This window comes from Paroedura picta, chromosome 6, assembly GCF_049243985.1.
Source record: "Paroedura picta isolate Pp20150507F chromosome 6, Ppicta_v3.0, whole genome shotgun sequence".
NCBI classification, from domain to species: Eukaryota; Metazoa; Chordata; class Lepidosauria; order Squamata; family Gekkonidae; genus Paroedura; species Paroedura picta.
The window spans coordinates 114147829-114175186 of record NC_135374.1 but is presented as its reverse complement, the minus strand read 5'-3'; the positions used below and the strand labels follow the sequence as shown (position 1 = coordinate 114175186).

General features: G+C 43.8%; 1 protein-coding gene across 5 annotated transcripts in view; it reads right to left on the bottom strand.

The window, feature by feature from the left end:
• DACH1 (dachshund family transcription factor 1) overlaps positions 1-27358 on the bottom strand; it is a 457015-nt gene that overhangs the window by 230400 nt on the left and 199257 nt on the right. For all 5 annotated transcript variants that reach the window (XM_077344000.1, XM_077344002.1, XM_077344004.1 and 2 more), the window contains exon 3: positions 8734-8895. In XM_077344000.1, coding sequence (XP_077200115.1) covers positions 8734-8895 — 162 coding nt within the window. The remainder of the gene's footprint in view (positions 1-8733; positions 8896-27358) is intronic.

Below are 27358 nucleotides of genomic sequence, written 5' to 3'. Positions count from 1 at the left end.
TAGTCAACCCCAGCTTAGCTAAGAGGGATCAGCACTAAATCCCAGGGATGGAGAAGAAAGATGTGCCAGAAATGCATTCCATTAGAAGGACGTATTAATTTCCATTCCATTCCACTTCAAGAAGGACGTAGATAAAATTGAAAGGGTACAGAGGAGAGCGACGAAGATGATCTGGGGCCAAGGGACCAAGTCCTATGAAGATAGGTTGAGGGACTTGGGAATGTTCAGCCTGGAGAAAAGGAGGTTGAGAGGGGACATGTTAGCCCTCCTTAAGTATTTGAAAGGTTGTCACTTGGAGGAGGGCAGGATGCTGTTCCCGCTGGCTGCAGAGGAAAGGACACGCAGTAATGGGTTTAAACTACAAGTTCAACAATATAGGCTAGATATCAGGAAAAAGTTTTTCACAGTCAGAGTAGTTCAGCAGTAGAATAGGCTGCTTAAGGAGGTGGTGAGCTCCCCCTCACTGGCAGTCTTCAAGCAAAGGTTGGATACACACTTTTCTTGGATGCTTTAGGATGCTTAGGGCTAATCCTGCGTTGAGCAGGGGGTTGGACTAGATAGCCTGTATGGCCCCTTCCAACTCTATGATTCTATGATTCTATGATTCCACACTGGACTGTCGTGACAGACTTAACCGCTTTTGGACACAGGACAATCTGGTTTGGGACAAATCATCTACCTGTCATAGAAGTTCAGAACCACTACCTGATGCCTGATGGAGATTGGACAACATTTTATACATATCTGGTAGGTAACAGTAGCCTCTGATAAGAGAGGACTGTAGGTGGATATATCAGCTAGTCGCTCTTACAAAAGAGACTTGCTTAAGACTAATTCCATTGAACATAAACATCATTTGAGATTTTCCTTTGTATTGGTTTTCAGTCTTCAGTGGCAATTAAGTTGGGACTTCTCCAACACTCTATTACTGCGAAGGAACCTGGCATGTAATCTGAGGAAGCTGGTACAGCTCAGGTAACATATGCTTAGTTTAGTTAGTTGAACCATGTTGCACCACTGGAACATCACTGTATATACGGAGTCTGAATACCGTGCCAGTATTGGGATTCGGAAATATTGGGACATACCAATATTTTAGGGGTTCAACATACCCAAACTTGAAAAATATCAGTTTTGGGGGGCGAAGGGGATTGCATACCCCCAAGATCCAATGTATGGGGAGGAACCCTTCTTCCAGCTGCCCTAATCTGAATACACAAACACAGTGGCTCTGTTTCCAATAAAAAATATAACAATCCCTTTGTAGCTGAGGGCAAGAAATCAGGCTGAATACTCTTATTTAACTTTTTGAGTCTGAAACCTCACTATGTTCTCATTAGTATGCCAAGTGGACAGCAACCACTACTATTTCTATAGCTTCAGTGAATAGTTGGGCAGAGGCATATGTATTTGCAGCCATTTGAAGTTAGACATTTATCTTTCCACGTTATGGGTTTTAGAGACCAAGTCGCATGAGGAAAGGTTGAGGGAGCTTGGTCTGTTTAGCCTGGAGAGAAAACAACTAAGAGGTGATATGAACATCATCTTCAAATACTTGAAGGGCTGTCATATAGAAGATGAAGCAGAGTTGTTTTCTGTCGCCCCAAAGGGTTTGGCTAAACATATGGAAGAAGTTCCTCACAGTTAAGAGTGGTTCCTCAGTGGAACAAGCTTCCTTGGGAGGTGGTGAGTTCTCTTTTTTTGGAAGTTTTTAAGCAGAGGCTATATAGTCATCTGACAGAAATGCTGATTTTATGAGCTTAGGCAGATTGTGAGTGGGTGGGCAGGTAGTTGTGAGTCCCTGCCTTGTGCAAGGGGTTGGACTAGATGACCATGGAGGTACCTTCCAACTCTATGATTCTATAATTCTATGTGCTTAGGGCAGGAATAGCATGCAGGCAGGGGCTCATGTTAACTGTAATTAATGGACATTTGGAAAGCTACCGTTTGGCCACCCCTGGCTTAGGGAATCAAAGCAATCCTAGCCATATCTTGTGCCTTGCTCACCCATCCTAATCAAAACTAGGGGGAGCTCTCAAAACTGATATGTAATCCAGCTGTATCTACAGGACAAACTTCTTTCCCCAGAGAGCACTACAATTGAGTGATCAGAATATGATTGGAGTCCTCACTCCCTAAGAGGTTAAACCTGGACTCTTTTTTGGCCTTGTGGAATGCCCTGTCTAGTGCATGAATTAAAATAGTTCTGCAGGTCATCTAAGACTGAGGTGTTCCACCAGGCTTATGGACAAGGTCAGGAAGATAATATCCATAATACTGGCTTGAGAATACATCCACCACATCCAACCCCTCAACATCAGGTAGTCACCCCCCCACACACACCCCAGTAAGGGTATACATTGAAACAGGGGAGGCAGCTTTTAAATTGCTTTTAATTAATCTGTTTAATCAATAATTGGTATTATTATTATTATTATTATTCCATGAAATACCACAAATCCCAGTTGTCTTAATGAAATTGGCTAGATGAACAGGTGGTTTATACCCAGGGAAGCTAGATTGGCTTCTGACCTCCCTAAATTATGGCAGTGGAGATTTGTTTACTCTAATACTTTTCTACATTTCTATCCTAAATTTATACCTGAATTCATTTGTTGAAGAATCCTTGGGTTTTGAGTAATGCTCTAGTATTCTCTCGCAGATTACACGGAATGTTCAAAAATAATCCACCACTCCCTGTACCTCCACAGAGGGGCAGCCAAGCTGTCTTTCAGTTCATCTGCCAATATCAGTCTTCCCACACAGATTCATAAGGATGACCAGAATAAGCTTTGAAATTCACTTCAAAATGTATTGACAAAATTCATAATTATTTGACTTGAAAATATGTACTTTTCCAGATTGCAGTACTCACATATTTCACAAAATGAATGTAGCTTCACAAAAAAAAAATCTAAATTACCTCATAGTACAAAATAAGACAGCATGCATGAAAATAATATATTTTTCCTTTACATTCTGTTATTTTTTTAATTGAGTCTGTGTTGGGAACACTGCATATCAGAGCTACACAAATATCCCAGATCAGAGATGACCTCACAGTACTATAAAGTTCACCATGTTGGAAGTAAACATTATAATTTTCAGGAGTTAATATTCCAAACCATGGAACACATACACAAAGCAAGCTACCTTATAGTAACCATCAGTTTTGTCTACTCCACCTTTCTCAACTTTCTTTACCTCTGAGAAACCCCTGAGGCATTCTTCAGGCTTTGATAAAAGCAGGATACAGTTGCGAAGCTTAACTATGTACAAGCCCATCTGGGGCCCCTTCCCACCCCCTCCATTGGCCAATTTGGGAGGGGAGGGGATTGACATGACTATGTATGGTCGTTGTTGTTAGGTGCAAAGTCGTGTCTGACCCATCGCAACCCCATGGACAATGATCCTCCAGGCCTTCCTGTCCTCTAACATTCCCCGGAGTCCATTTAAGCTCACACTGACTGCTTCAGTGACTCCATCCAGCCATCTCATTCTCTGTCGTCCCCTTCTTCTTTTGCCCTCGATCGCTCCCAGCATTAGGCTCTTCTCCAGGGAGTCCTTCCTTCTCATGAGGTGGCCAAAGTATTTGAGTTTCATCTTCAAGATCTGGCCTTCTAAAGAGCAGTCAGGGCTGATCTCCTCTAGGACTGACCTTTATGGTCATCTGATAATGTTTAACAAATTTAAAGTATATATTAACAATTAATTAACTCCCACCCATTCAGGAAACCCTTCCAGGGTCATCAAGAAACCTCAGAGTTTCACAAAACCCTGGTTGAGAAAGCCTGGTCAGGCAGAAGCTCTCCAGGGTCTCAAGCAGAGATCTTTCACATCACCTACTGTCAGATCATTTAACTGGAGATGCCAGGGACTGAACCAAGAACCTTCTATATGCCAAGCAGATGCTCCACCTTTAAGCCACAGTCCACCTTTAAGCCACAGATGGGGCAAGCAGCATATGGTGAGGTGAGAGTCTTTGATCAATGAAAAAGGCAGTTTTGTTTCTCCTTGTGTTTTTGTAAACTACAACTGAATTCCAGGGGATTGATTGGCTGTTTTGACAAAGAATTATCATTGGCTGTATTTGGTTGTGTGACACAGTCTACTAATGTAACAGAATTAATTTTTGCTATATATTCCCTGTCATGTAAGGCAGTGGTCCCCAACTCCCAGTCCGGGGACTGGGACTGGTCCGTAGATCAGTCGGTACCGGGACATGGCTCCTACTCGTCCTCCTCCCTACCTGCTGCCTCCGGGGCTGCCCTGCCACTCTGCCGCCGGCTCACCTTCGGTGCTTTCCGGCGGTTGCCATGGATGGGGCTCCCCCTCGGCGTGGCACTGCGCAGCTGTTGCTGGCAGCGCCCCCCAGTGGGCAGCAGGAAATCAGGGGCGCCGGCAGGAAAGCAAGTGAAGCAGGGACTCAGGTGGCGGTGGTGATGTCCCTCGGCAAAAGACTATCCCCACCCCGGGCCTCAGTAGAATTGTCAAGCATTGACCGGTCCCTGGTGATAAAAAGACTGGGGACCACTGATGTAAGGAGTTCATAGTCTGATGAAGAGTGCTTGCACTCAAAAGTAGACACCCTGATTAAATATTTGTTGGTCTTAAAGGTGCTACCGGACTCTGATTTTATAGACCCTCCCTAAATCATGCATTTTAAGACCAAACTATATACGGAACGTCTATATTTGATAGCACGTAAACAATCTGTTCTAAACTGTGTTCTTTGTTGGTCATGGAATTGAATTTAAAGAAAAGAAACCAATGTCACTGAAACCAGAAAGAATAATGTCTCCTTTAAAGTGCTTATTCTTTAGTAAGACAATAGCTAGTTACAGCCTCATTGTCAGATACTGATTAACCTAGTTCTATTATTAGTTTTTATTCTTACAGCTGCAGGTGAGAATAGGGAAATCTGTATCAGTCTGATGGCAATGTCCTTATTCCTGTAACTGTAAGAGAAGGAAAAACAGTGCTAATACAATCTAAAAATAAGAATGACATGGATTAGGCATAGGTTTTTTTTCCCTTTGGGGATGGGGCTGATTTCAGACCAGGAGATGACTGAATGGAACAACTTATTTATCCTTTGTTTATCTCAACAGTAACTCTAAAGTTTCCCTAAAACAATAGGGATATGTATTCTGTGACATCATCTTTATGAACAGAACTATTTTGTTTGTGTAGATGATTATCATTCATATCATTATTGCTTGCTTTACTGTTCAGAGGTCTGGTATTTTGTCTCTTTCTTACTCGTCTGGCCAACTTCTTGCTTCTGTTTGGTTGAACGAGGATTTGTTTTCTATCAACACCCTAAACCAGGCTTTCTCAACCAGGGTTTCGTGAAACCTTGGGTTTTCCTGACAGCCCTGGAAGGATTACCTAAATGGGTGGGAGTTAATTAATTTTAATATATTTTTCAGTTTATTAAAACATTATATGACCATATATGGTTATGTCGACCCACGTCTCCCAATCCCACGCCCAAGAATGGCCAATGATGGGCCTGAAGGGGTGGGAAGGGAAGGAGCCCCAAGCGGGTGTCTACACAGCTATGCTTCCCAACCATATTCTGAATGATCATGCCTCAATAATGTTTCAGGGATTTTTCAATAGTAAAAAACTTGGGAAAGGCTTCCCAAACCACTAAACCACTTTGGCCTCCCTCTTTGCTATCAATGAGACATTCTGATGAGGTGCCTTTCTAAGGGCCAAAGTTCACTAGTAGATCATCTATGTACAGAAGGTCCTAGGTTCAATCCCTGCACCTGTTAAAAAGAATGGGCAGCAGGGGCTGTGAAGGACCTCCACCTGAGGCCATAGACAGTCAGTCAGTTTTGACAGTACTGACCTTGACAGAACAATGATCTCACTCAACAGAAGATAGCTTCAAATGTAGGCTAACTCCACATTGGAATTCTCTTCAATAACAGCCGCTATGTTTGTTTCTGGTTTTTGTATTTTGCTAATTGTTGTTTTTTTAGTGGGGTTTTTAGGGGATTTGTATTTTACTTTATTAATCTTGTAACCCGCCATGTGCTGGCTTCGGCGAGAATGGTTCTCAAATAAATTCAAATAAAAATAATAATAATGTGTCTATTACTAAAGCATTGATACATGTGTCTTTTTGAAATGCTGAAGCAAGTGTGCAGTAATCTGACATTCAGATAGGGTTGCCAACTCTGGTTTGAGAAATATCTGGAGACTTGGGGGTGGAGCCAGGATTGGGTGGGATTTGGGGTAGGGAGGGACCTTGGAGGAATATAATGCTATGGAATTCACCCTCCAAAGCTGCTATTTTCTCCAGGGGAACTGACCTCTTTATTCTACAGATGACCAGGAGGCTGGCATCCCTACATTCAGGGGAAAAATATTAATTGCTTGTCAGGAGCCCTGAATAACTTCTGCCTTTGGCATTCCTTACCAGGGTAGGCAAGAACCAAAATATGCTCCATAACGCATGCCCTGCGGATGAAGCTTGGTCCCCACCAGCCGATTGACTACAGCTTTGGTTGATTAATAGCTAAATCAAGCAGAACTTGTAACCATGCTAAGAATGCCACCAGAGAAACAGCCATTTTACTTACAGTGTGTTACAAGTCAGAAGGAGAAAATGCTCCTAATCATTTCCCTTTCCTCAAGGGCTTAAAGGCAGCCCACCTACAGGTCCCAGTGTAGCGACTTACACTCCCCTTTGCAACCTAATATTTCTTGTCGTTCCCTTTTCCCACCCCACCTGCTGTTAAACCTTCTTTTGCTAATGATCAAAGTCCAATGGCCTCATCTGTCTTCATCACAAGTTTTAAGTTTCCTCTAGCAATACCTGTACACTTTTTTCTTTTTTGCTTATTGCTGGGGGGGGGAAAGGAAGGAAAAACTGGCCTCAAGATCCGCTGACACGTACACATTTTGTTGCTTTTGTTCTTGGAGTACAGGTTAAATAATAAATATGTACAGAACGATTTAGAACAAAAAAGTTGTCAAGTTGTCATCCTTAAGAATAACCTCGAAAAAAAATTGCAGACTACAAAAAAGGAGAGGAATCTATTAGATTGTCATGTCTGTTTTATGTCTATGCGACCCCTGCCATGTACAATAGTTAACAGTACCAAAGCTCCTCTTTTGGAGCACTAGTCTCCGTTTATCTCGGAGAGCAGAAGGGAGCCATTACAATGGAATGACCTTAAAAGCTGCAGTAATTGGAAAGTATGTTTTAGCAGAACAAACTGGTGACATGCACGAACATCTAACTGACTAACCAGAAAGGACTGACGCCTGCTCCAACCAGTTAATGTGGAAAAAGAAACGCTATTCAGAAAAGTATTCATAAAAGTTAAATTAAGCAAAGCATGAAAATACTGCTGTTGTAGGTTTTCCTTTATTTATCACCAGGCTTGAAAGACAAAATCTTGGCCTTCTACCTGACCAAACTACTAGGCTGTTCCACAAGCCAAAGAATCTATCTTTCAATTGGCCGAATGGAAGTCTGTCAGAGAAAAATAATGTCAGATCAAATTATGTGGTTAGAGCTGTATTATGGATATCATCAATATCATAATAAGAGAAGCCACGTTGGATAAACCGATGGCTCATCCAGTCCAACACTCATGTGTCACACAGAGGCCAAAACCCAAGTGCCACTAGGACAGTGTGGCCAGAACTCCAGAGGCCCTCCCACTGTTGCCCCCCTCATCAGGAATACAGATCATCATTACCTCAAAGAGAGTGATCCATCTGCACCTTGTGTTGTACCACTGTTATACCCCTGCTCCATATGTTTATCCAATCCCCTATTGAAGCTGTCTATCCTTGTAGATACCACCACTTCTTGCAGCATTGAATTCCCCAAATGAATAACTCTGGATGAAGAAGTATTTCCTTTCATCTGTTCTACAATGAAGATCAAAGTGGTGGGCAAATTTGATACAACCACCTGATTTAACCCCACAACAGCAAAACAGTGAGCATTTTAATGTCACTCTTTTAGATCGGTGGTTCTCAACCTTCCTAATGCCATAACCCTTTAATACACTTCCTCATGTTGACCCCCCAACCATAAAATGATGCAAGTGTTCTTTCACAGAAATTAAACCAAAACTGACCAATGGCATGAAGATCCATGGTACAGGATTGTATATAAATTGTTTTTTTTCCCGGGGTTTCTCAGTTCAGTTCTGCCTCTTGTCCCACCATGCTGATCTCGCTCTTTTCTGCTGCTCCAGACAGACGAACACTCTATATCAGGGGTAGTCAAACTGCGGCCCTCCAGATGTCCATGGACTACAATTCCCAGAAGCCCCTGCCAGCGAATGCTGGCAGGGGCTCCTGGGAATTGTAGTCCATGGACATCTGGAGGGCCGCAGTTTGACTACCCCTGCTCTATATCAATCTACCCTTCAAGGCTGTTGTGTGGATGGTGCCCCCCCCGCCCCTGGCAAGCTGCTTGCCCTGTCGCGTCCCCTGTGAAAGGGTCATTCGACCCCCAAAGGGGTCCTGACCCCCAGGTTGAGAACCACTGTTTTAGATAATAACCTAATTTGGCTCTGCAGGGACCCAAGAAAAAGTATAAATCCTACTGTATGAATCTACTAATTTCTGTATTCAAGGAGGCCAAAAGCCACACAAAACACTATGCCTTTTCCCTCTACCCTTTCATCAATAGGTAAGAATCGGCATTGTCACTGACATTTAAGCGAAGACTTTTCCGTTAGATCGGAAACTTACCCACACTAGAATTCAGGTCTCCATTCTCGGACTCCGCTCCGTGCTGGTTGTTACTGGCGTGATAGTTGGACATAGCTTCTAATTTGATTTTTTTCACCTTCATTGCTTCAGCAATGGCGGCGTTGGTCGCAGCGGCGGCTGCGGCGGCTGCAGCTGTGAGACCTGAAAAGGGATGAATGGAACCAATGAAATTATTTATTTTATTGCATTTTTATTTTCATACCACCCTCGTTTGCGGCTCTGGGCATGAATTCAGAGTTCACAAATACATTGTAATTTTGGTACAATGCACAGAAATTAAATTCATTCATTTTTAAATTTGAAAATCTTGGAAACATTGTAAACATTTAAATTGTTAACTACAGTATTTGCCGGCGTATAAGACGACTGGGCGTATAAGATGACCCCCCAACATTTCCACACAAGATACAGTACTATGAGCCACTATGGGCAGCTATGTCTATCCCAACTGAAGTGCACCCGGGGTATAGGATGACCCCCCCATTGGAGGCATGTTTTTCAGGGGGGGAAAGTAGTCTTATACACCAGCAAATACTGTATATAATGTGTGATGGAAACTGCTGCTAGATGTGGTGCCGGTCTTGGGGTCAACCTGTGCTGCATCTGGTAGGGAGGGTTCTAGGGGGCCCCAATCGATGGGATTGGTTCATTAGCCCCAACGGAAAGTTTGGCGGAAGAGCTCAGTTTTGCAGGCTCTGCGGAACTGTGCTAGCTCCTCTGGGAGCTCATTCTACCAAGCTCTGGCCCTGGTTCCTTGGGGCCAGGGATCACCAACTTTTAGGAATTAGTTGAGATTAGTGCTATCTGGGGAGCATAATCAGAGAACCGGGCCCAGCCCATGTATCACTTCTCACCAATTTCCCATCTGAATTTGTATCCTTTATGACTTGCACCATCTGAATGAAAGACTTCCTCAAGGAATTTATTAGTTACTAGAAGTTACTAGAAGGCAGTTTCAGCAACACAAGACTCAAAAAAGCTGTATTTTCTTCCCGGCGTTTTTATTTACAATACCAGCAGGAGGTTTTTCTTTTAAGGGGTTCTCATTTTTATGGAAAATCAGCCATACAAAATAACATTGAAGTGGCTATTTATCATCCCCTTTTCCTAGAAAATGTAAATTTCCCATCAGTAAAACTTGGCAAACCCGTCCACTTATGTTCCACCTGTGTATAAAATGGTATCTTTGGTAGCTGCCTCCCAGTTCATTACTGTAGGGATGTACTACCAAATGAGTCCAGAATGAGTCCCAAGCATAGGCAGAAATGCATTAATACCCGGGGACAAACTGGTGTTTCTCCTTTCTAACAGGCTTCAGATTTCATTTCAGAACCTGTTGTCATGGTGTAGGACAGCCCTCTCTAGGAAAATATATTCCCAGGTCTTGTTCAGATTGCCAACCTCCTTGTGATGCCTCAAGATCTCCCAAAGTCTCCCCAGAGGAGAACTGTTGCTTTGCATTGTGGGGTTTATGACAGCTGAGAAGAATGCTTTCTATATTTGCTCAGGCAAGTTGCTGCACACACAAAAATCAAACTAACTTCTTATTGAAAAAACTTATTTTATTAGTGATGCCATGCACACTGTAAGCAAGTAACTTCCGGGCAGCTGGCATCACTTCCAGGTTTACTCAAAACCTGGAGAATATTTCAGGAGTTACTCCACAGTCAAAAGGATGTAAAAGGCTGCTTTGGGTCCACAGCCTTGACAAAAATCACACCTGAGATTCACAGGCCCCTTGACCCAAAGTCTAGAGGAATGGATTCAACAGAACCCCAAACCCTAAACAGAACCCCAAACCCCGTAAGACCTTACAGTCTGGCAAGATTACATTGTGATTGGTCCAGCCACAGTTGCAGAGGTTTTGGACTGCACCACAAAAGCACACAAGCATAACGAGAAAAGGGCACATTATGGATTGTGTCCCGTTATACCATCCAAACTCTTCCTGAAGCTCATAGAATCATAGAGTTGGAAGGGGCCATACAGGCCATCTAGTCCAACCCCCTGCTCAACGCAGGATTAGCCCTAAGCATCCTAAAGCATCCAAGAAAAGTGTGCATCCAACCTTTGCTTGAAGGCTGCCAGTGAGGGGGAGCTCACCACCTCCTTAGGCAGCCTATTCCACTGCTGGACTACTCTGATGGTGAAAAACTTTTTCCTGATATCTAGCCTATATCGTTGTACTTGAAGTTTAAACCCATTACTCCGTGTCCTCTCCTCTGCAGCCAGCAGAAACAGCATCCTGCCCTCCTCCAAGTGACAACCTTTCATATACTTAAAGAGGGCTATCATGTCCCCTCTCAACCTCCTTTTCACATGTACTACAGGCATTAGAAGAGGGCTGCACTACTGGTCACAAATAAAATTCTATCAAAGGATGTCAGTATTCAAATGCAGTTCTGAAACACCTCTTCTTGAGGGGTTGAGGCTCTTCTTGAGAGACAGTTTGGTGAAGCAGAGAAGAACGGTGGCCTCTAATCTAGAGAACCGATTTTGACTCCTCACCTCCTCCACATGCAGCCAGCTGGGTAAACCTGGGCCGATCACATTTCTTACAGAGCTCCCTCAGCCTCACTTACCTCACAGGCTGTCTGTTGTGGGGAGAGGAAGGGAAGGCAATTGTAAGCCGCTTTGAGACTCCTTCAGGTAGAAAAAAGCATGGTACAAAAAACAGCTCTTCTTCTGCATCTAAACAGAGTTGCACCCTGCCAAGTCCATTGATGTCAGCTTTGGGGCACATGAGGCCTGCTGGGTGACCTTGGGCCAGTCACAGTTCTCTGAGAGCTCTCTCAGTCCCAGAGCTCAGAGCTCTCTCAGGGTGTCTGCTGTGGAAGGAAGGAAGAGTAGGCAGTTGTAAACCACTTGGAGACTCCTTCAGGTATTAAAAAGTGGGGTCCAAAAAAACAGCTCTTATTGTAATTTAATTTTAAAATTGATATTTGGTGTGTTCTTTATTTCCAGCATTGCTTTCCGCTGTGGCTGGTTATAGCGGGGAAACAGATAATACCCATCAAGTGCTGTGATGCTAGTGATTTGTTCTTTTCTTTTTCCTGTTCAGATGAGGCAATTCAGAAGAGACAGATCTCTTCCGTAGTTATCTGTAAATACTGTAACTACTGTGCACAGCATAGGTGATTCATATGCCTACTGCGGCAACAACAAAAAGCGTATCCAAAATAAAGCTATAACTATGTTGATTTTTTTTATAAAGCATGCTTTCTCCAATTTTTTGCCAGTCTGTTCCCAAAATGTAAACAAATGTGTCAAACAAAATATCACCCTATTACCGTTGCAGGCAGTAGTTATCATTAATATTCCGAAATTGATAAGCTGTTTATGTCTGGCATTCTTCCTGCTGATTATTCAGCGAGACAGGCTACTTTATAAATATCTCATCACTCCAGCGTCACACAAATTCCATCGACAGTGCTGCTGCACAGCTATTAGCAATATGAATCTAACCATTACAAGGAGGAAGGGGGGGGAGGGGGAGGGAATCGAACATGTGGCATTAATACGCAGTCCTGGTTCCTAACCATCTGATAGGCAGATGGCGTAAAGTGGATTCTCCAGCTGAAATGAAGGGGCACATCATTTAAAAGCTTGTTTGCATTCTAACTGATATCAGTGCCATATTGATATACATGATGCATCATGGCAACATTTGAACAATCTAGTTTGTTTCAGTCATAAATGTTTACGGCCTTGTTTTTTATCTTTAGAGGCATGTTCTGGAGCCCGTATTTCTAATTTATGAAATCTATTGTTTACTTCTGTGGAGCCAGAAGATTAGCAAGATGCGGGGATGTGAAATTGCCACGGCCGTGGCGGAAAGACCAAACAGAAGCACGGCTGCTCCTCTCCCTCCCGCTCACCATTCCCAATAAAGACACCAGGAAAGGGATTTTTTTAAAATTAGCCAAGCCATTTTATGCATTAAATACATTTATTCATTAAAACTTCCCAGCTTCCCCCCCCCTCCATGTGACATACTTAGAAGTTTAATGCTTTAATGCAGCTATTCATTTAAAGCTCTCCCTGCACGCAATTAATCTTGTCCAACAATTTTAATTCACAAAGCAAAACATCAAAAACTAAAGTTCAATTCAACAATCATGGTTCCGAAGTTATCTTCCCTGCCTCTGACAGTTCCTATAGACTGCTTGGGAAAAGCTGTTCAAGGTGTCTTGAAAGAACTGGGTGTGCCTGAATTAATAACTCAATTCAAAGCTCTCCGAATCTTAGCAAGAACTCAGTTCTTAACTTCAGCTAGCCACTGAAAACCAACAGAAGTGCATGACAAATACATTTCTTTTTCTTCTCTCCCCACCCCCCTTCCCTAATCGCCTTCTTTGCGGTAGGTAGTGCTGTCTAGTAGAATATCCCCACCCTCACGCATCTAAGAAGATTCAGAGCTGAGATTCAAATATGCCAAGTCAAAGATGTGATAATGGACTGGAGGGGTAGGGGGCCAGGCTACTGAAGATTGTTTCCCACAAAAGTCTTAAACAAAAAAGGGAACGGAAGACAAAAGATAACGCTCAGTCATAGAACCAAGGACAAAATCAAAGGGATCATCTTCTTCCTGGTGACTCCCTCTGAGAGTTACCTGTTGCAGAATTCAGGATCAAGGGGCCTTCAAGGGTGCACAAAGGGCTTTAGGATCACCTAAATTCTGTTGCTATGTTTCTGCTGGTCTTGCGGCTTGAATTCTGCCCAGACCCTACTTTTTTGAGCCTGTGGATACCTTTGAAGTTCTGCCAAACGGTGGTGAGGGGCAGCCACAGAATGGCTACCAGAGGAGGCAGAGCCAGACACAAAATGGCTGCCACAGGAGGTGGAGCCACACAGATGAAAGAATCCCAAGTGCAGCGGAGAAGAAAGGCCACTGATGTAGTGGTAGCAGATGCCACTGAAACAATGTTACTGTTAATAGTATCTTCAGTGGTCGATAAGAAACCCACCAAGAAAGGCATCTGGTACAAATTGTTGCCGGCTTATCATTACAACAATCACATTCACTGGTATGCCTTTAATTTAGAAACACCCTCTTGCCTTTGAAACTGGGGATTGGTGGCTGCAAAATTAACTATCTGTTCCACATAATATATTTCTGGTAAGGGCTTGGTGGAGGACCGTGTCTCATGGCTTAAATGCCACTCAGCGCTTAACAACCACTCAGGGATGCTGACCTGCCCCTGAGTGCCTCCTCCTCCAACCGGCTTGCCTGTCTGTCCAGCAGCCAGCCTTCTGTCCCCCACCCCTGACCACCCCCTCCTCTTTCCACTTCCCTCCGAGGCTTGGAGGCTGCAGATCCCTGCCGCGTGAGAGCTGCCCCTGCTGGTGAGTTCCCTAACGGCTGCCTGCCACCTTTTCAGGTCCTGGGGGGAGGGGGAGGCCATCCACAGAGTTCTTCCATCATGACCCCAATCTAATACCCATTGTATTCCTGAATGCAACAAGTTTGATCCCTAGTTATGATATAAAGAAGGTGGGGTAGGAGTATTCAGGATTGGAGTGCATATCAGAAAGGGCCTAAGAAATGCTGCCAAGACCTCATTGCATTCTGTTGCACTGTTTTTCACCAGTGCTTTTATCTCACTTTCCTCTATAAGCTGCAGAGACCATGTTGCATTTTGTCGCACTTTGTCTCACCAGCTGTCTTCCTTACTTGCAATATTTTGTCCCACAGCAAAACATTACTCTGCAATGGAACAAGTATTTTAGTAACCAATTGATGGTAACTGACTATAAAGAAAAAAAGAAAAAAAATACAATATCCATCTCTCTTTAAACTACAAAATTGCTGTTGGTTGCTTTGTTTTTTAGCATCCCTTTCTTTTCTGCTGTACGGAAAACGTGACTCAAAATTAAACTGTATATTATATACATGCCAACAAACAGCAGCATTTTTCTACAGAGTTTGAAATATCGTGGATGTGTTTGGAGAATCAAAACAATTCAATTAAGAGGGGAGAATATTTTTTTAAGTCGTCTCTCCAAAAGTAATAGATTCTCAGTCCGCATCCACTCTCTTGCATTATTCATTTCATGTGCAACCTCAAGCTGGACCATAAATTGTTACTTTATCTAATCAAAGGCGACTTAACTCTACAGAAGGTCAAAGGTTTAATTTTGTGAAGTATTATCTTACGCTAGGAGTTTAACCGAAAAATAGAAGAAGAAAAACAGCCAAGAAACTGGTAATAAGTGAACCTTTATTGCCTCGGGCAGTGGTCTAGTTAATAAACTTTCATTGAAGGTTTCTTTCAACTGTTATGGACAGGGAGGTTTTAAAAAAATCTTAAATTACAGCCATGTGTGACTTTTAAAGCAGGAATTCTTTTTTATCTCGGCCTCCCCAGCCTAGAAGACAGACAAAGAAACTGTCTTGGGTTTCTTAACCAAAAATGTGTGCTCTCGACTGATGGAAAAGCACAGATAAAGTCTTCTGTAAAAGCAGAGGTCAGCCTGGGGGAGGGGAATATAAAAGGCTCCTTGTAGAATCCCAAAAATTGTTATATTATTTTAACCAGGTTCCCTTAGACATGTGAGAATGCCCTGACCATTCTGAGTTATGCAAAGACCTTAAACAGAGTTGCACTGTTCCGATCTACTGAAATGAAAGGGCTTAGAAGACTGCACAGTTCAAGAGGACAAACTGAAGGACTAGAGGAGGAACGGAAGGACTAGAACAGGCCTTCTCAACCAGGGTTTCATAAAACCCAGGGGTTTCTCGACAGCTCTGGAAGGGTTTCCTGAATGGGCGGGAGTTACTTAATTAATATATTTAACATTTGTTAAACATTTATCAGGTGATATGACCACATTTGGTCATGTCGGCCAGCTCTTCCCCCGTCCCAAAATGGCCACTGATGGGCCTACAGGCGGTGGGAAGGGGAAGCCTATACAGCTATGCTTCCCCACATTCTGCACAATTGTACCACTTCTGGAATTTCTTAAAGCCTGAAGAATGTTTCAGAAGTTTCTCAAGGGTAAAAAAGTTGAGGAAGGCTGCCATAAGGTTTAGAGAAGGTGGGCTCAAAAGAGATGCATTTAAAAGCTTGTTTGCATGATCAAGAGATGTTGGCTGTGGGTTCTTAACTGCATATCCCTAAAATGACCACTTCCTTCCAGGCACCCATGCTTTCGCTCCCTTTTTTTGCTTGATGCCACTGTTATGTAAGCACTATGTGCCATGGATGGTTTAACCGTGATGTCTGTTTAGCCCCTGCATGGGTGCACACACAGAGCGTGTATGCACTGGGAACTTCACTGCCCCAGCTTCCACGCAGGAGCACAAATCGGGGGGCGGATGAGGTGCACCGAGCCAAATACTCCCCCATCTGGGTGCAGGAAGAGGTGGGGCAACCTGCCACGACTAAAACTCCGGCCTGCAGCCCAGCATGAAACCTCCAGTGCATAAACGGTCACATGCAGGCAAATGTGTCATTTGGCTTGGCATGGGGACTTCTTGATATCCTGAGTCAAAATGATTCGGTGGCGTCTTTATTCGGTTTAACAGCCCACAAGCAAGACAGCAAGATGGCTTTTCAGACATTTCTAATTCTAAAATACAGTAACAGCACAAAAATCCCCACTGATAAGCAGGTAGCATTTGGAGGTCTTCCAGGATTACGACTGATCTCCAAACTACAGAGAGCAGATCCCCTGGATAAAATGGCTACTTTGGAGTGTGGATATATGGCACTAAAGTCCCTCTCCTCCTCCAATCCTGTCTTTCCCAAAATATAACACTCCCACCCCCGAATTAAACTCCAGGAATTTTCCAATCCCTACTGATAAGTTTCTTTGTCTTAATTATTTTTAAAATTATTATTATTTTATTTCTTACCCGCCCCCCCCCCCGAAGGCTCGAGGCGGGTTACAAATTTGGCTAAAAAAAACCACAAATTATTTTTAATTGCCTTTTCCATTCAATTTTCATTTCTATTTCACACAGACCAACTGCCTCCCACATAAAAACAAACCTAGAAGGATTTAATATGTGTTCTTATCCGATCAGTTTTGTCTAATTTTTAGCTATGTGGACACAATTAATTAATTGCAACAATGCTGCAATTCAGATTGAACGGAAAGGACATGTTCATGCCTGTAACTGCAAGTAACGGAGCTAAATAATTATTATAATCTTCCCACCAGCAGCAGCTTTGGTCGCTCTCCACCCCCCCCCCCCCCCGCTCCCACCCAGGTACTAATCCATAGCTTAACACAGAATGGGGAACCGTGGAACAGTCCTTTGGCTGAACTAACATCAAGATGTCATTTTGAAAGTTCTGTAGCCGAACAGATACGTAACTCAGCCCCTTCTAATTCCCCGGTCCTATAGCTCTGTGCTGCCCAGGAGGGGATGCAGAAAGAGAGCTTACAGCTTTAATCATTGTTCTATTTGGAAGATTCGGAAGTCAGCCGACGTCTGAAGAATTGTACCCCTTTGTCCGAATTGCAGGGAGAGCGGTAGGCAAAAAGGGTAAATTGGGCGTGGGAGGTGGGAGCTTAAACTGTGCTTTAAATCAAAAGCCTCCTTGCACCCTAGTTCAGGAGGGGGATTTAGGGAGAAATTGGGGCTGTGTCTTCTCTCCTTTCCCCTGGGAATTTAAAAATATTTATTTAGGAACATCTACATTTCTGTCCCGTTCTGTAAGAAGCAAATAAACAGGTATTACACACAAGCTATACAGACCAGGGCTGGTTTATACATGTAATGTTGTTGTTGTTCTTATTTATTGCACCTGTATACCTGCGTTCCAGAATGGCTACTGGCCCCACTTCCAGGAGCCTCGCATGATGTCCCCCCCCCATGGATCAAGACTATAGTCTCTCTCCTCCCCCCCTTTGCTGTCCCTTGGAATGATATCCCTTTCCATTATGGGGGCCCCTCCTGTCTTCTCCAGCTGCATTTGTACTCCACAAGGGCTCCACAAATCCTTAAACTGGCTTGGATGCTATAAGCACCGCAAATCTTTGAACCACTCCTGATGTACACCACTGGAAAAGTATAATTGTCCTATGTGATAGCATTTCTGTGACTATTATGAGAACTCAAATTTGCCCTAGCAAATGTTCGGTAAATGTAATTCCTCTGAGTTGTTGTTGTTGGTTTTTTTTTTCAGGGATGGGGAGAGGTTGTTTCTTTGCCATTTTATACAGAGTCTATTCAAGGGCTGAACTTTGCCAAGAAACTCAGTCCTTTTGTCTTAAATGACATTGCCTGGCTTCACTACAGAAATATCACCTTGCCTATCTTATGCCAACTGCACTGAATACTTGATGCAAAATATTTGTTGATACTTATTTGGATCACAGAGCTACATTGTGGAAAATATCGTGTACAAATGGCATCTTGGGTCAGGAAATCTCCCCTCCTGCCCAGCAGAGGCTATTAACCTTGGGTATGTGCTTTGTGCCATGGTTTATGTTCCCCTGATTGGAGCATCAATAAGACACAATTGAGCTTTTGTTGCTGCTGTTGTCATCACAGGAATCATAGAATCATAGAGTTGGAAGGAGCCATACAGGCCATCTAGTCCAACCCCCTGCTCAATGCAGGATCAGCCCAAAGCATCCTAAAGCATTCCATTTAAGATTACAAGGGAGAGCTCTAATTACCAAAAGAAATAAGTACACCTTAAAAAGGTAAAGGTATCCCCTGTGCAAGCACCGAGTCATGCCTGACCCTTGGGGTGACACCCTCTAGCGTTTTCATGGCAGACTCAATACGGGGTGGTTTGCCAGTGCCTTCCCCAGTCATTACCGTTTACCCCCCAGCAATCTGGGTACTCATTTTACCGACCTCGGAAAGATGGAAGGCTGAGTCAACCTTGAGCCGGCTGCTGGGCTTGAACTCCCAGCCTCATGGGCAGAGCTTTCAGACTGCATGTCTGCTGCCTTACCAACCTGCACCACAAGAGGCTCTGTAAGTACACCTTAGTAAATAAAATATGTTTATTAAAGGATAGCTAAAGTCCAGTTGACCTGGACCAAGTTGACCCAAGTTAATCTAATCTCGTCAGATCTCAGAAGCTAAGAAGGGTCAGCCATGGTTAGAATTTGGATGGGAGACCACAGAGGAAGTCCATGGTTGCTATGCTTTGGCAGGCAATGGCAAACCACTTCTGAACACCACTTGCATTGACCTAGATAGCCCAGGCTGGCCTGATCTCATCCGATCTCAGAAGCTAAGCAGGAGCTGCCATGGTTAGGATTTGGAGGGGAGACCAAGGTTGTGATGCAGAGGCAGGCAATGGCAAGCCGCCTCTGAGTACCTCCTGACTTGAAAACCATAAAACACCTTTTCTCAACTTTTTTAGCATTGAGACCCTTGAAACGATCTTCAGTCTTCAAGAAACCTTAGAAGTGGCATGGTCATGCAGAATATGGTTGGGAAGCATAGCTGTGTATATACCCACCCAGGGCTCCTTCCCTTCCCAACCCCTCCAGGCCATCATTGGCCATTTTGGGTGTGAAGTGGAGCTCGACATGACCATATAAGATTATATCATCTAATAATATTTAACAAATGTTAAAAATATCTTTAAAAATGAATTAACCCTAACCCACTTATTTGGGAAACCATTCCAGGGCTGTCAAGAAACCCCAGGGTTTCAGGAAACCCTGCTTGAGAAAGGCTGCCATACAGGGTCACCATAAGCAGCTGGGACTGTTATCCTCTACCACCACCACTTTTCACATGTACAGTGTCTTCTCAGCAGTGCTCAAAGGAGAAAGAGCTTTTCTCCCGTACACTCCTACGTTTTTCAGTGCTCTTCACCCTAATTATTGATCAGGGAGGAAGTAATGTTTTGGAAACACAAATAAGAAAATATAAATAAGAGACTAATTTAATGCATTAATGCAGGGGTAATCAAACTGCGGCCCTCCAGATGTCCATGGACTACAATTCTCATGAGCCCCTGCCAGCGAATGCTGGCAGGGCCTCATGGGAATTGTAGTCCATGGACATCTGGAGGGCCGCAGTTTGATTACCCCTGCATTACATGGATAACTCTTTTTCTTCCATCAAAGAATTCAAGATGGCATACATGGAGTTTGCAAGAAGCTCTCATCCAGATAGGCAATCAACACAGACCTACTTCACAGACTACACTAGGGGCTTAGCAAACCTATCCTAGGTCCTAGGGAAGTGAGAAGCATGTGACATGGTGAGCGTGCCTGAGCTTTGGACGACACCAGCAGCTGATGCCAACTTGCTTCCTCCGCAGAAGATCAAGCAAGACAGAACTCCCACGGTGGGGATCTCATGGGAAAAAAGAGAAGGAGGAGGAGGAAGAGAAAGAGAGTTGGTTTTTATACCACACTTTTCACTCCTCAAAGGAGTCTCGGTTTATAATCACCATCCCTTCCTCTCCCCACAGTAGTCACCTGTGAGGCATGTGGGGCTGGGAGAGTTCTAACTGATTAGAGTCCAGAGCTCTTAACACTATACCACGCTGAATTGCCAACTCACTCCCTTATTCTCAGCAGATGACGTGATACAGATGTGTTGTCTGCGATAGGTCCTAGGTCAGCCTTTCCCTAGAGTCCACTGGGGAGGGGCTACAGCTCAGTGGTAAAGCACCTGCTTCCCTGGTATCTCCAATTTACAGAATCTGAGTTTCTGTTGGATCCAAAACGTATGTTGCCAGGTATTTTTTCCTGAAAATTTGCCTGTGTGTGCTTGGGAATTCTTCTTCTGTGTGACAAGCACAGCCAGACTTCTAATCGCCTTAAGATGGAAGCAGCATGAATTACCTAACATGGGCTCATGGACTGAGAAATTAGGAGAATATACTGCAACAGAGAAACACATTAACTTGATGAACAGAGGACCACCTGAAGAACTCTATGAACATGGGGATTTCATTCTAAAATATGCTGAGTTATAGTGTAGTGTATTTGTAAATCAGGCTTCCTCAACCAGGGTTTTGTGAAACCCTGCAGCTTCTTGATGGCCCTGGGAGGGTTTCCTGAATGGGAAATTAATTTTTAATATATTTTTTAAATGTGTTAAACATTTATCCAGTGATCTGACCATATATGGTCATGATGACCTGTGCCCCCCCCCTCCCAAAATGACCAATGATGGAACTGGAGGTGGTGGGAAGGGGAGGGGCCCTGGGTGGGCATGTCCACAGCTCTCCTTCCCACCAATATTCTCCCTGATCTCACCACTTCTGGGGTTCTTCAATCCTGAAGCATCTTTCAGGGATTCCTCAATGGTACAAAAGTTGAGAAAGACTGAACTAAATCTACAAATAGATTACAGTTTCCAGAATCTGGCCATAGGTGATTCAAAAGACCTCTACCTGAGATCCTGGAGAGCCACTGCCAATGTGAGAAGCTAATAGTAATCTTGATGGACCAATGCTCTGGTCTTGTTTAAGGCTGTTCTATCTTGACTTCCCTTTTCCCCCACCACTGAGTCGTACAGAACATGGTTGCCTGGATTCACTCTCCCACAACTGCCCTCTGGGGTGACTGAAACAGGGAATGTCAATCTTTCGCTCGCAGCCAATGGAGACTGAAGTGAAAAGCAATGAAACCTATTGGATGGATGGACCGAAGCCAATCATTCTCTCTCAGCCTGACCTCCTACACAGGGCTATTTTAAATCAACAGCACACTGTCAAAAATCCCTCCCCCTCATCAGAAGGATAACGTATTCACTTCCCTCCCCTTCTTCTCAACTTTGATTGTAAATCACCGGACCCAACAGCAAAATTATAGAAAATATTTTTATAGCAGTACTTGGCTTCTTGACAGATAACATAAATAGTTATTTTGGCAGCTTCAAAGATGCCTCTGGGTCACATAGCTGGTTAAGCAAATGATAGTTTGCTCCATGCTCCTCTGTTATGAAATTTTGTGAGTTATTTGAGAACTGCCCATGGTTGCATCGCTTCCTCGCATCCGTTTTAAAAAGTGGAAGAGCCATGCGCTCCGCGACGGAATACGAGACAAACTTATTTGTGGGCGATTAAATGGTATGTTTTGTTTTTAATCTGCCTTTTTCCCTGCTGTGCATTGATTATGCAATTTGTTCCCGGTGTTATAACAACTCATAATTGGGAGCAAAAAAGCTGAAACACAAGGAACACACTGAATTAAAGTGTCAGTTGAAAGAAGAGTGTTTAACAAAGTGCTAGAACAGTACATCTTTTTAGGCAGAAGGAAAACATGCTTGCCTTCTCATCTTTGCCTAGACTGTTAATTGTGAGGCTTTAAAATCCTTGGATTTCTCCCTTTTTACCCTGGAACGGATGAGTTAAAGAAAGCCGCAGGATGTGCAGGTTGTTAAATGAGTCTGCAGTTGCCCCATAGGACAAGGCAACTTTGAGATGTGAATGCTTTGTGTGAATTGGGAGAATCTCTGGTGTCAATCAGTTTGGTGAAGTCATTAGGAGTGTGGACTTCTAATCTGGCATGCCAGGTTCGATTCTGCATTCCCCAACATGCAGCCAGCTGGGTGACCTTGGGCTCGCCACAGCACTTATAAAGCTGTTCTGACCAAGCAGTGATATCAGGGCTCTCTCAGCCTCACCTCCCGCACAGGGTGTCTGTTGTGGGGAGAGGAAAGGGAAGGTGACTGTAAGCCGCTTTGAGCCTCCTTCGGGTAGGGAAAAGAGGCAGATAAGAACCAACTCTTCTTCTTCTTCTTCTTCTTCCTCTTCCTCCTCTTCTTCTGTCAAAAGGTGGGAGGGATGTAATTGTCCACAAAATATTCAGAGTGATGTCTGCACATGCCCAGACGTTGAGAGGAAGAAGAATTTTTTCGGGGGGGGGGGGCATTTAAGGTTTGTCAAAATGACAATCAGTGGGGAGGCACCAAGAAGAGGAGGGAAGTCATACGTGGGGGTACAGGAGAGAACCGGTGGTGGTGAGGACGCCACAGTGAAAGGGAAAACAGAGTCAGTAAATGGAAGGGGAAATAGGCTATTTCTTCCCCTCTGAACTGCCATTTGTAGCTTGTCATTTTTCCTTATTTTTTAAAGAACCACGTAGTCTGAGAGTCCGACACACAGCAATGGAAGACAATCTGTTACTAAGCACACCTTCATTTTAGAGGTCAAACATAGTGGCACCTTTCTGTCTTCTAGCACCCTTCAGTTTTATCACTTCCATGTTGTTGGGAAGTACAACTGCTACTGTAGTAGTAGGGTCTCCACCCCAACAAGATGTAGTCAGTGCTACTGAAGGTGCACACCCTGTATTCTCAAAGACCTGAGCTTCATGGGAGAGCGGTATAGATCTATAATAAATAAATAAATAAATAAATAAATATTTAACATGGACAGAAAAAGTCACAAACAAGGAAATACTAGACTGCATAAAGCCTGATATATCACTGGAAGGCAAAATCAAAAAATTCTGGTTCACTTACTTTGGCCATATCTTGCGATCCAACTCAATGGAGAGAGCAATTATGCTAGGACTGGTTAGTGGTTAAAGGAAACCAGGCCAACAAAGAACATGGTGGTTAGATACGATCAAAATGGACACTGGCCTGAGCATTATTCAATTAAAAGAAGCGCTGCAAGACCAAAAAATGTGGCAACAATTCAACCATAGGATCGCCAAAAGTTGGACACAACTGAACGGCTAACATCATCATCACATCTTTTACTGACAGAGCCAGCTCAACCATTGGAGAAGATGAAAATATCTGCCTCAGGCAGCTGTTCTGGAAGCCCATTAAAGTGGACACATTGTTATTTATTACGTATTTACTGCCCAAAGCAGGGACACTAGATTTCTTGTTGTAGGTACCAACACTTCTTGAGCTAGTCCACAGCTAGAAAGTAGTACAGGTAAGGAAAGCAGCCTCTAAAACAGGGGTAGTCAAACTGCGACCCTCCAGACATCCATGGACTACAATTCCCATGAGCCCCTGCCAGCGTTTGCAAACGCTGGCAGGGGCTCATGGGAATTGTAGTCCATGGACATCTGGAGGGCCGCAGTTTGATTACCCCTGCTCTAAAGAATATCTATTAGGCTCTGATTCAGGGTGGAATAGTAATTAGAGTTTTGGAAAAGGATATGCGAGACCGAGGTTCGAATCCCCACTCTGAGGTGGCATCTTGTTGGGTCACTTTGGGCCAGTCATGCTCTCTCAGTCTAAACCTAGTTCTTGAGAGGACAATATATTTATGGTATGATATTGTGTAGCCACATCTGAGGCTTGTCTTTCAGCCAGGCAAGGGATGTTCGGAGGTGGCTTGCCATTTCCTGCCTCCGCATCATGACCCCTCGTGTTCCTTGGAGGTACAACCCCCCCGAATCCTTGGAGGTCTCCCATCTCTGGTTTTCTTCAGATCGCATAAAACACTAGCCAGGATTGGCCCTGTTTCGCTTTGGAGATCTAGGGGGATGTCCAGGCTTTCCATGAAAGGATGAAATGGAGAATGCTGTAATCCAATTTGGCTCTCATTAGAGAGAAAGGCTGGGAGATAAAGTAAATAAATAAGTTAAAACAAGGGAGGGATTTGCCAGTAAGACAAAGATGGGATTTGCTTCAAATACTGAAATGTGATCTCTCATTCAGGAAACATTTCCAGGGTCATGAAGGAACCCCAGAGTTTCACCAAACCCTGGTTGAGACAGCCTGGAATATACCACTGTGAGGGACATGGAAGATCCACTTTCAGATACTATCTTGGAATTGGGTGGGGGAAGACACATCCAGTTCTCTGGTGCTTCAGATAGTGCTCCTCCTACGCAATTTTACGGTGTTGGAGGGCAAGCACTGCTTCTACTCTAAAGAGGGAACTGGGGAGGGCAGCAAATTTGTTTCACTGATTCAATGATAAAGGTACAAACACACCATTTTATGGGCCAGCTGGTACCTCACCAGCTCAATTAAAATCCATCCCATCGATTTTCGGTAAAGGTACTGGTGAAAAAGACATATACAGAATATAGCACTCTTTAAAAATTCCTTCTTCTCATCGGTTTTAAAGAAGACAGGAGAAAGAGAAAACAAAGAGTTGAGACCTCTCCGAATATGTCCCCCAGAGCAGTGGTCCCCAACCTTTTTATCACCGGGGACCACTCAACGCCGGGGACCACTCACTGGGGACTAAACGCCTTTTACTGAGACCCGGTGTGGGGGGGGGGGTAGTTTACTCCTCTACTCTCAACCACTGCCCTAATGCTCTCTGATCGCTATGGTAATGTTTAAACATCCATTCAAAATAAGATACAGACATGCCACAACAATGAAGTGTGTTGTAAAGGGCTGGGGGGATGAAGTAAAGGACCGGGAAGGGGGGAGAAGGCGTCCTTTGGCGCCCACCTCCAATTAGTCGAAGGACCACATGTGGTCTGCGGCCCACAGGTTGGGGATCGCTATCCCAGAGGGCTCTTCATTCAGCTAATGCCAACATGCTGAGGTGCGCCTGGCTTTGATCAGAGCCAAGGACTTTTCGGCCATGGCCCCAGCCTGGTGGAATGAGCTGCCATCTGAAGAGCAAGGCATCTCATAGCTCCCAAAGTTCCGTGAAGCATGCAAGATGGCACTCTTTCACCAGGCATTTGGTTGAGGACAGGGCCCACCAGTACCATCTAATGGGGGCCCGCTCTAGTGAGGGGCGGCATACAAGTCAAACAGGTAGATAGGTAGGTAGGTAGGCAGCCAGGCAGGCAGATAGACAGATGACTGATTCTTCATGAAATGTTTCCCTTAACAATCTACCTGAGCCATGCTTGCTCAACCAGTGTTTTGTGAAGCCCTGTTGTTCCTTGATGGCCCTGAAAGGGTTTCCTGAAAAGGAGGGAGTTGATTCATTTTTAATATATTTTAATTAGTTAAACATTTATTGGGTGATGTGACCACATATGGTCATGGCAACACCCCCCTCCCTCCCAAAAAGGCCAGTGACGGGCCTGGAGGGGTTGGAAAGAGGAGGGGACCCAGATTGGCGTGTACCCAGCTATGCTTCCTGAATGATTGTGTGACTTCTGGGACTTCTCAAAATCTGAAGAATGTTTCAGGGTTCTCAATGGTAAAAAAAAAAACTGAGAAAGGCTGATATGAGATCTCACAGGGGTTTATTACAAGGACAGTATTGTATGGTGGTTGGAGGGGTATTGAGGGGGACCACTCACCTACCATATTAAGGCTGTGGAACTCCCTACCTCTTAGGGTTTCCTGGGAATGCTGAATCTAGAAAGACTTTGAGAAATGTAATCACTATTTGACAGCAACTGTGTGTGATTAGGATGCTTATTAAACGGCATGATGTTGTAACTGGATCTTAATCTGCGAGTTATCTTGAGTAGTACAGGGCAGGATGTTTGGCACAAAACTAAATGCAATAATACATAATACATAAAAAAGGCTGCCACAATACATAGCACCCAAATAAAGAAAACTGCCCCCCCTCGGCCCCGCCCTGAGATGTGGGAATCATAGAATCACAGAGTTGGAAGGGGCCATACAGGCCATCTAGTCCAACCCCCTGCTCAACACAGGATTGGCCCAAAGCATCCTAAAGCAACTCTAGAATCTTCCTTCTAGATTGGCTGGTAGAACTGGCTGTGCATAAGATGTGTGTTTGTCACTCTCGGTCCATGTCTACCTGTAAAATAAATCATGGATCCCTCTTTATTGAGCCACTAACTTCCAAGAAACAACTTGGCAAAGTCACTTCAGGTCATTTGACCTAAGGTCTTCTGATCTCAAATCATTCAATCTGGACAAGACCAACTGCCTTGCTCCTCAATTACATGCAGGTCAAAGGACTGAAGATTGCAGACCTGGATTCTACAGAACACGGGGCATATTTTTTGGTCTTTAAATCCAAAGCAAAGGAACCATGGGTGAAAACAAACATTCTCTCCTCTTTAATGGTCAAGTGCTTAAATATGATAATGTAGTGTAATACAAGTCACCTTTTAGAGCAAAAACGTCTGTAGATATTAAGTTTGATGATAATACCTATATTGATTCTAGCCTGTTAAAGTAATGAAATTGGATTACACAAATCAATTCTTTGACTATAAGGCAGAAGCTGATATTGTTTCTGCTATGCTCTGTGGAAATGCCTTCTTCAAATGACATTGGCTGCAAACCTCGCACATGGCTGTGCATGGGTAAACCCCAGAGATAACATGACCTACACACATCTCGTACATAGCGTGGGATCATAACTGCTGCTGGTAGGTATTTGCTGCTTCATCTGGCAGAACTAATTTACAAAATTCATTTAGTGACATCTCAAGCACATAGATTGAGGCTCCAGCACTTAACACACTGCGATGCCAAAAATGAGATATTTTCTTTCTAGGGGAGGCCGACCACTCCATTTAAACAAAGTCCTAAATATTAACAGTGGGACAAAATGCAGAGGGGCACTTTGCAGGGCAAGAACACTCCTATTAATCCAGAAGCAATTAAAAAATAAAGCAACACCATTTAAATCTCAAAATACATTTAAATTCTGTATGTTTGAAGAGTGTTTTAGGGGAATGAAACATGAAAAGACATTGTTTTACTTAGATGCTAAAAGGAAAAGCCGATACGGGTATTTCAGGATTCAAGATAAATCTTACCACCTCCTTGTACTGAAAGAAAACTACTAAC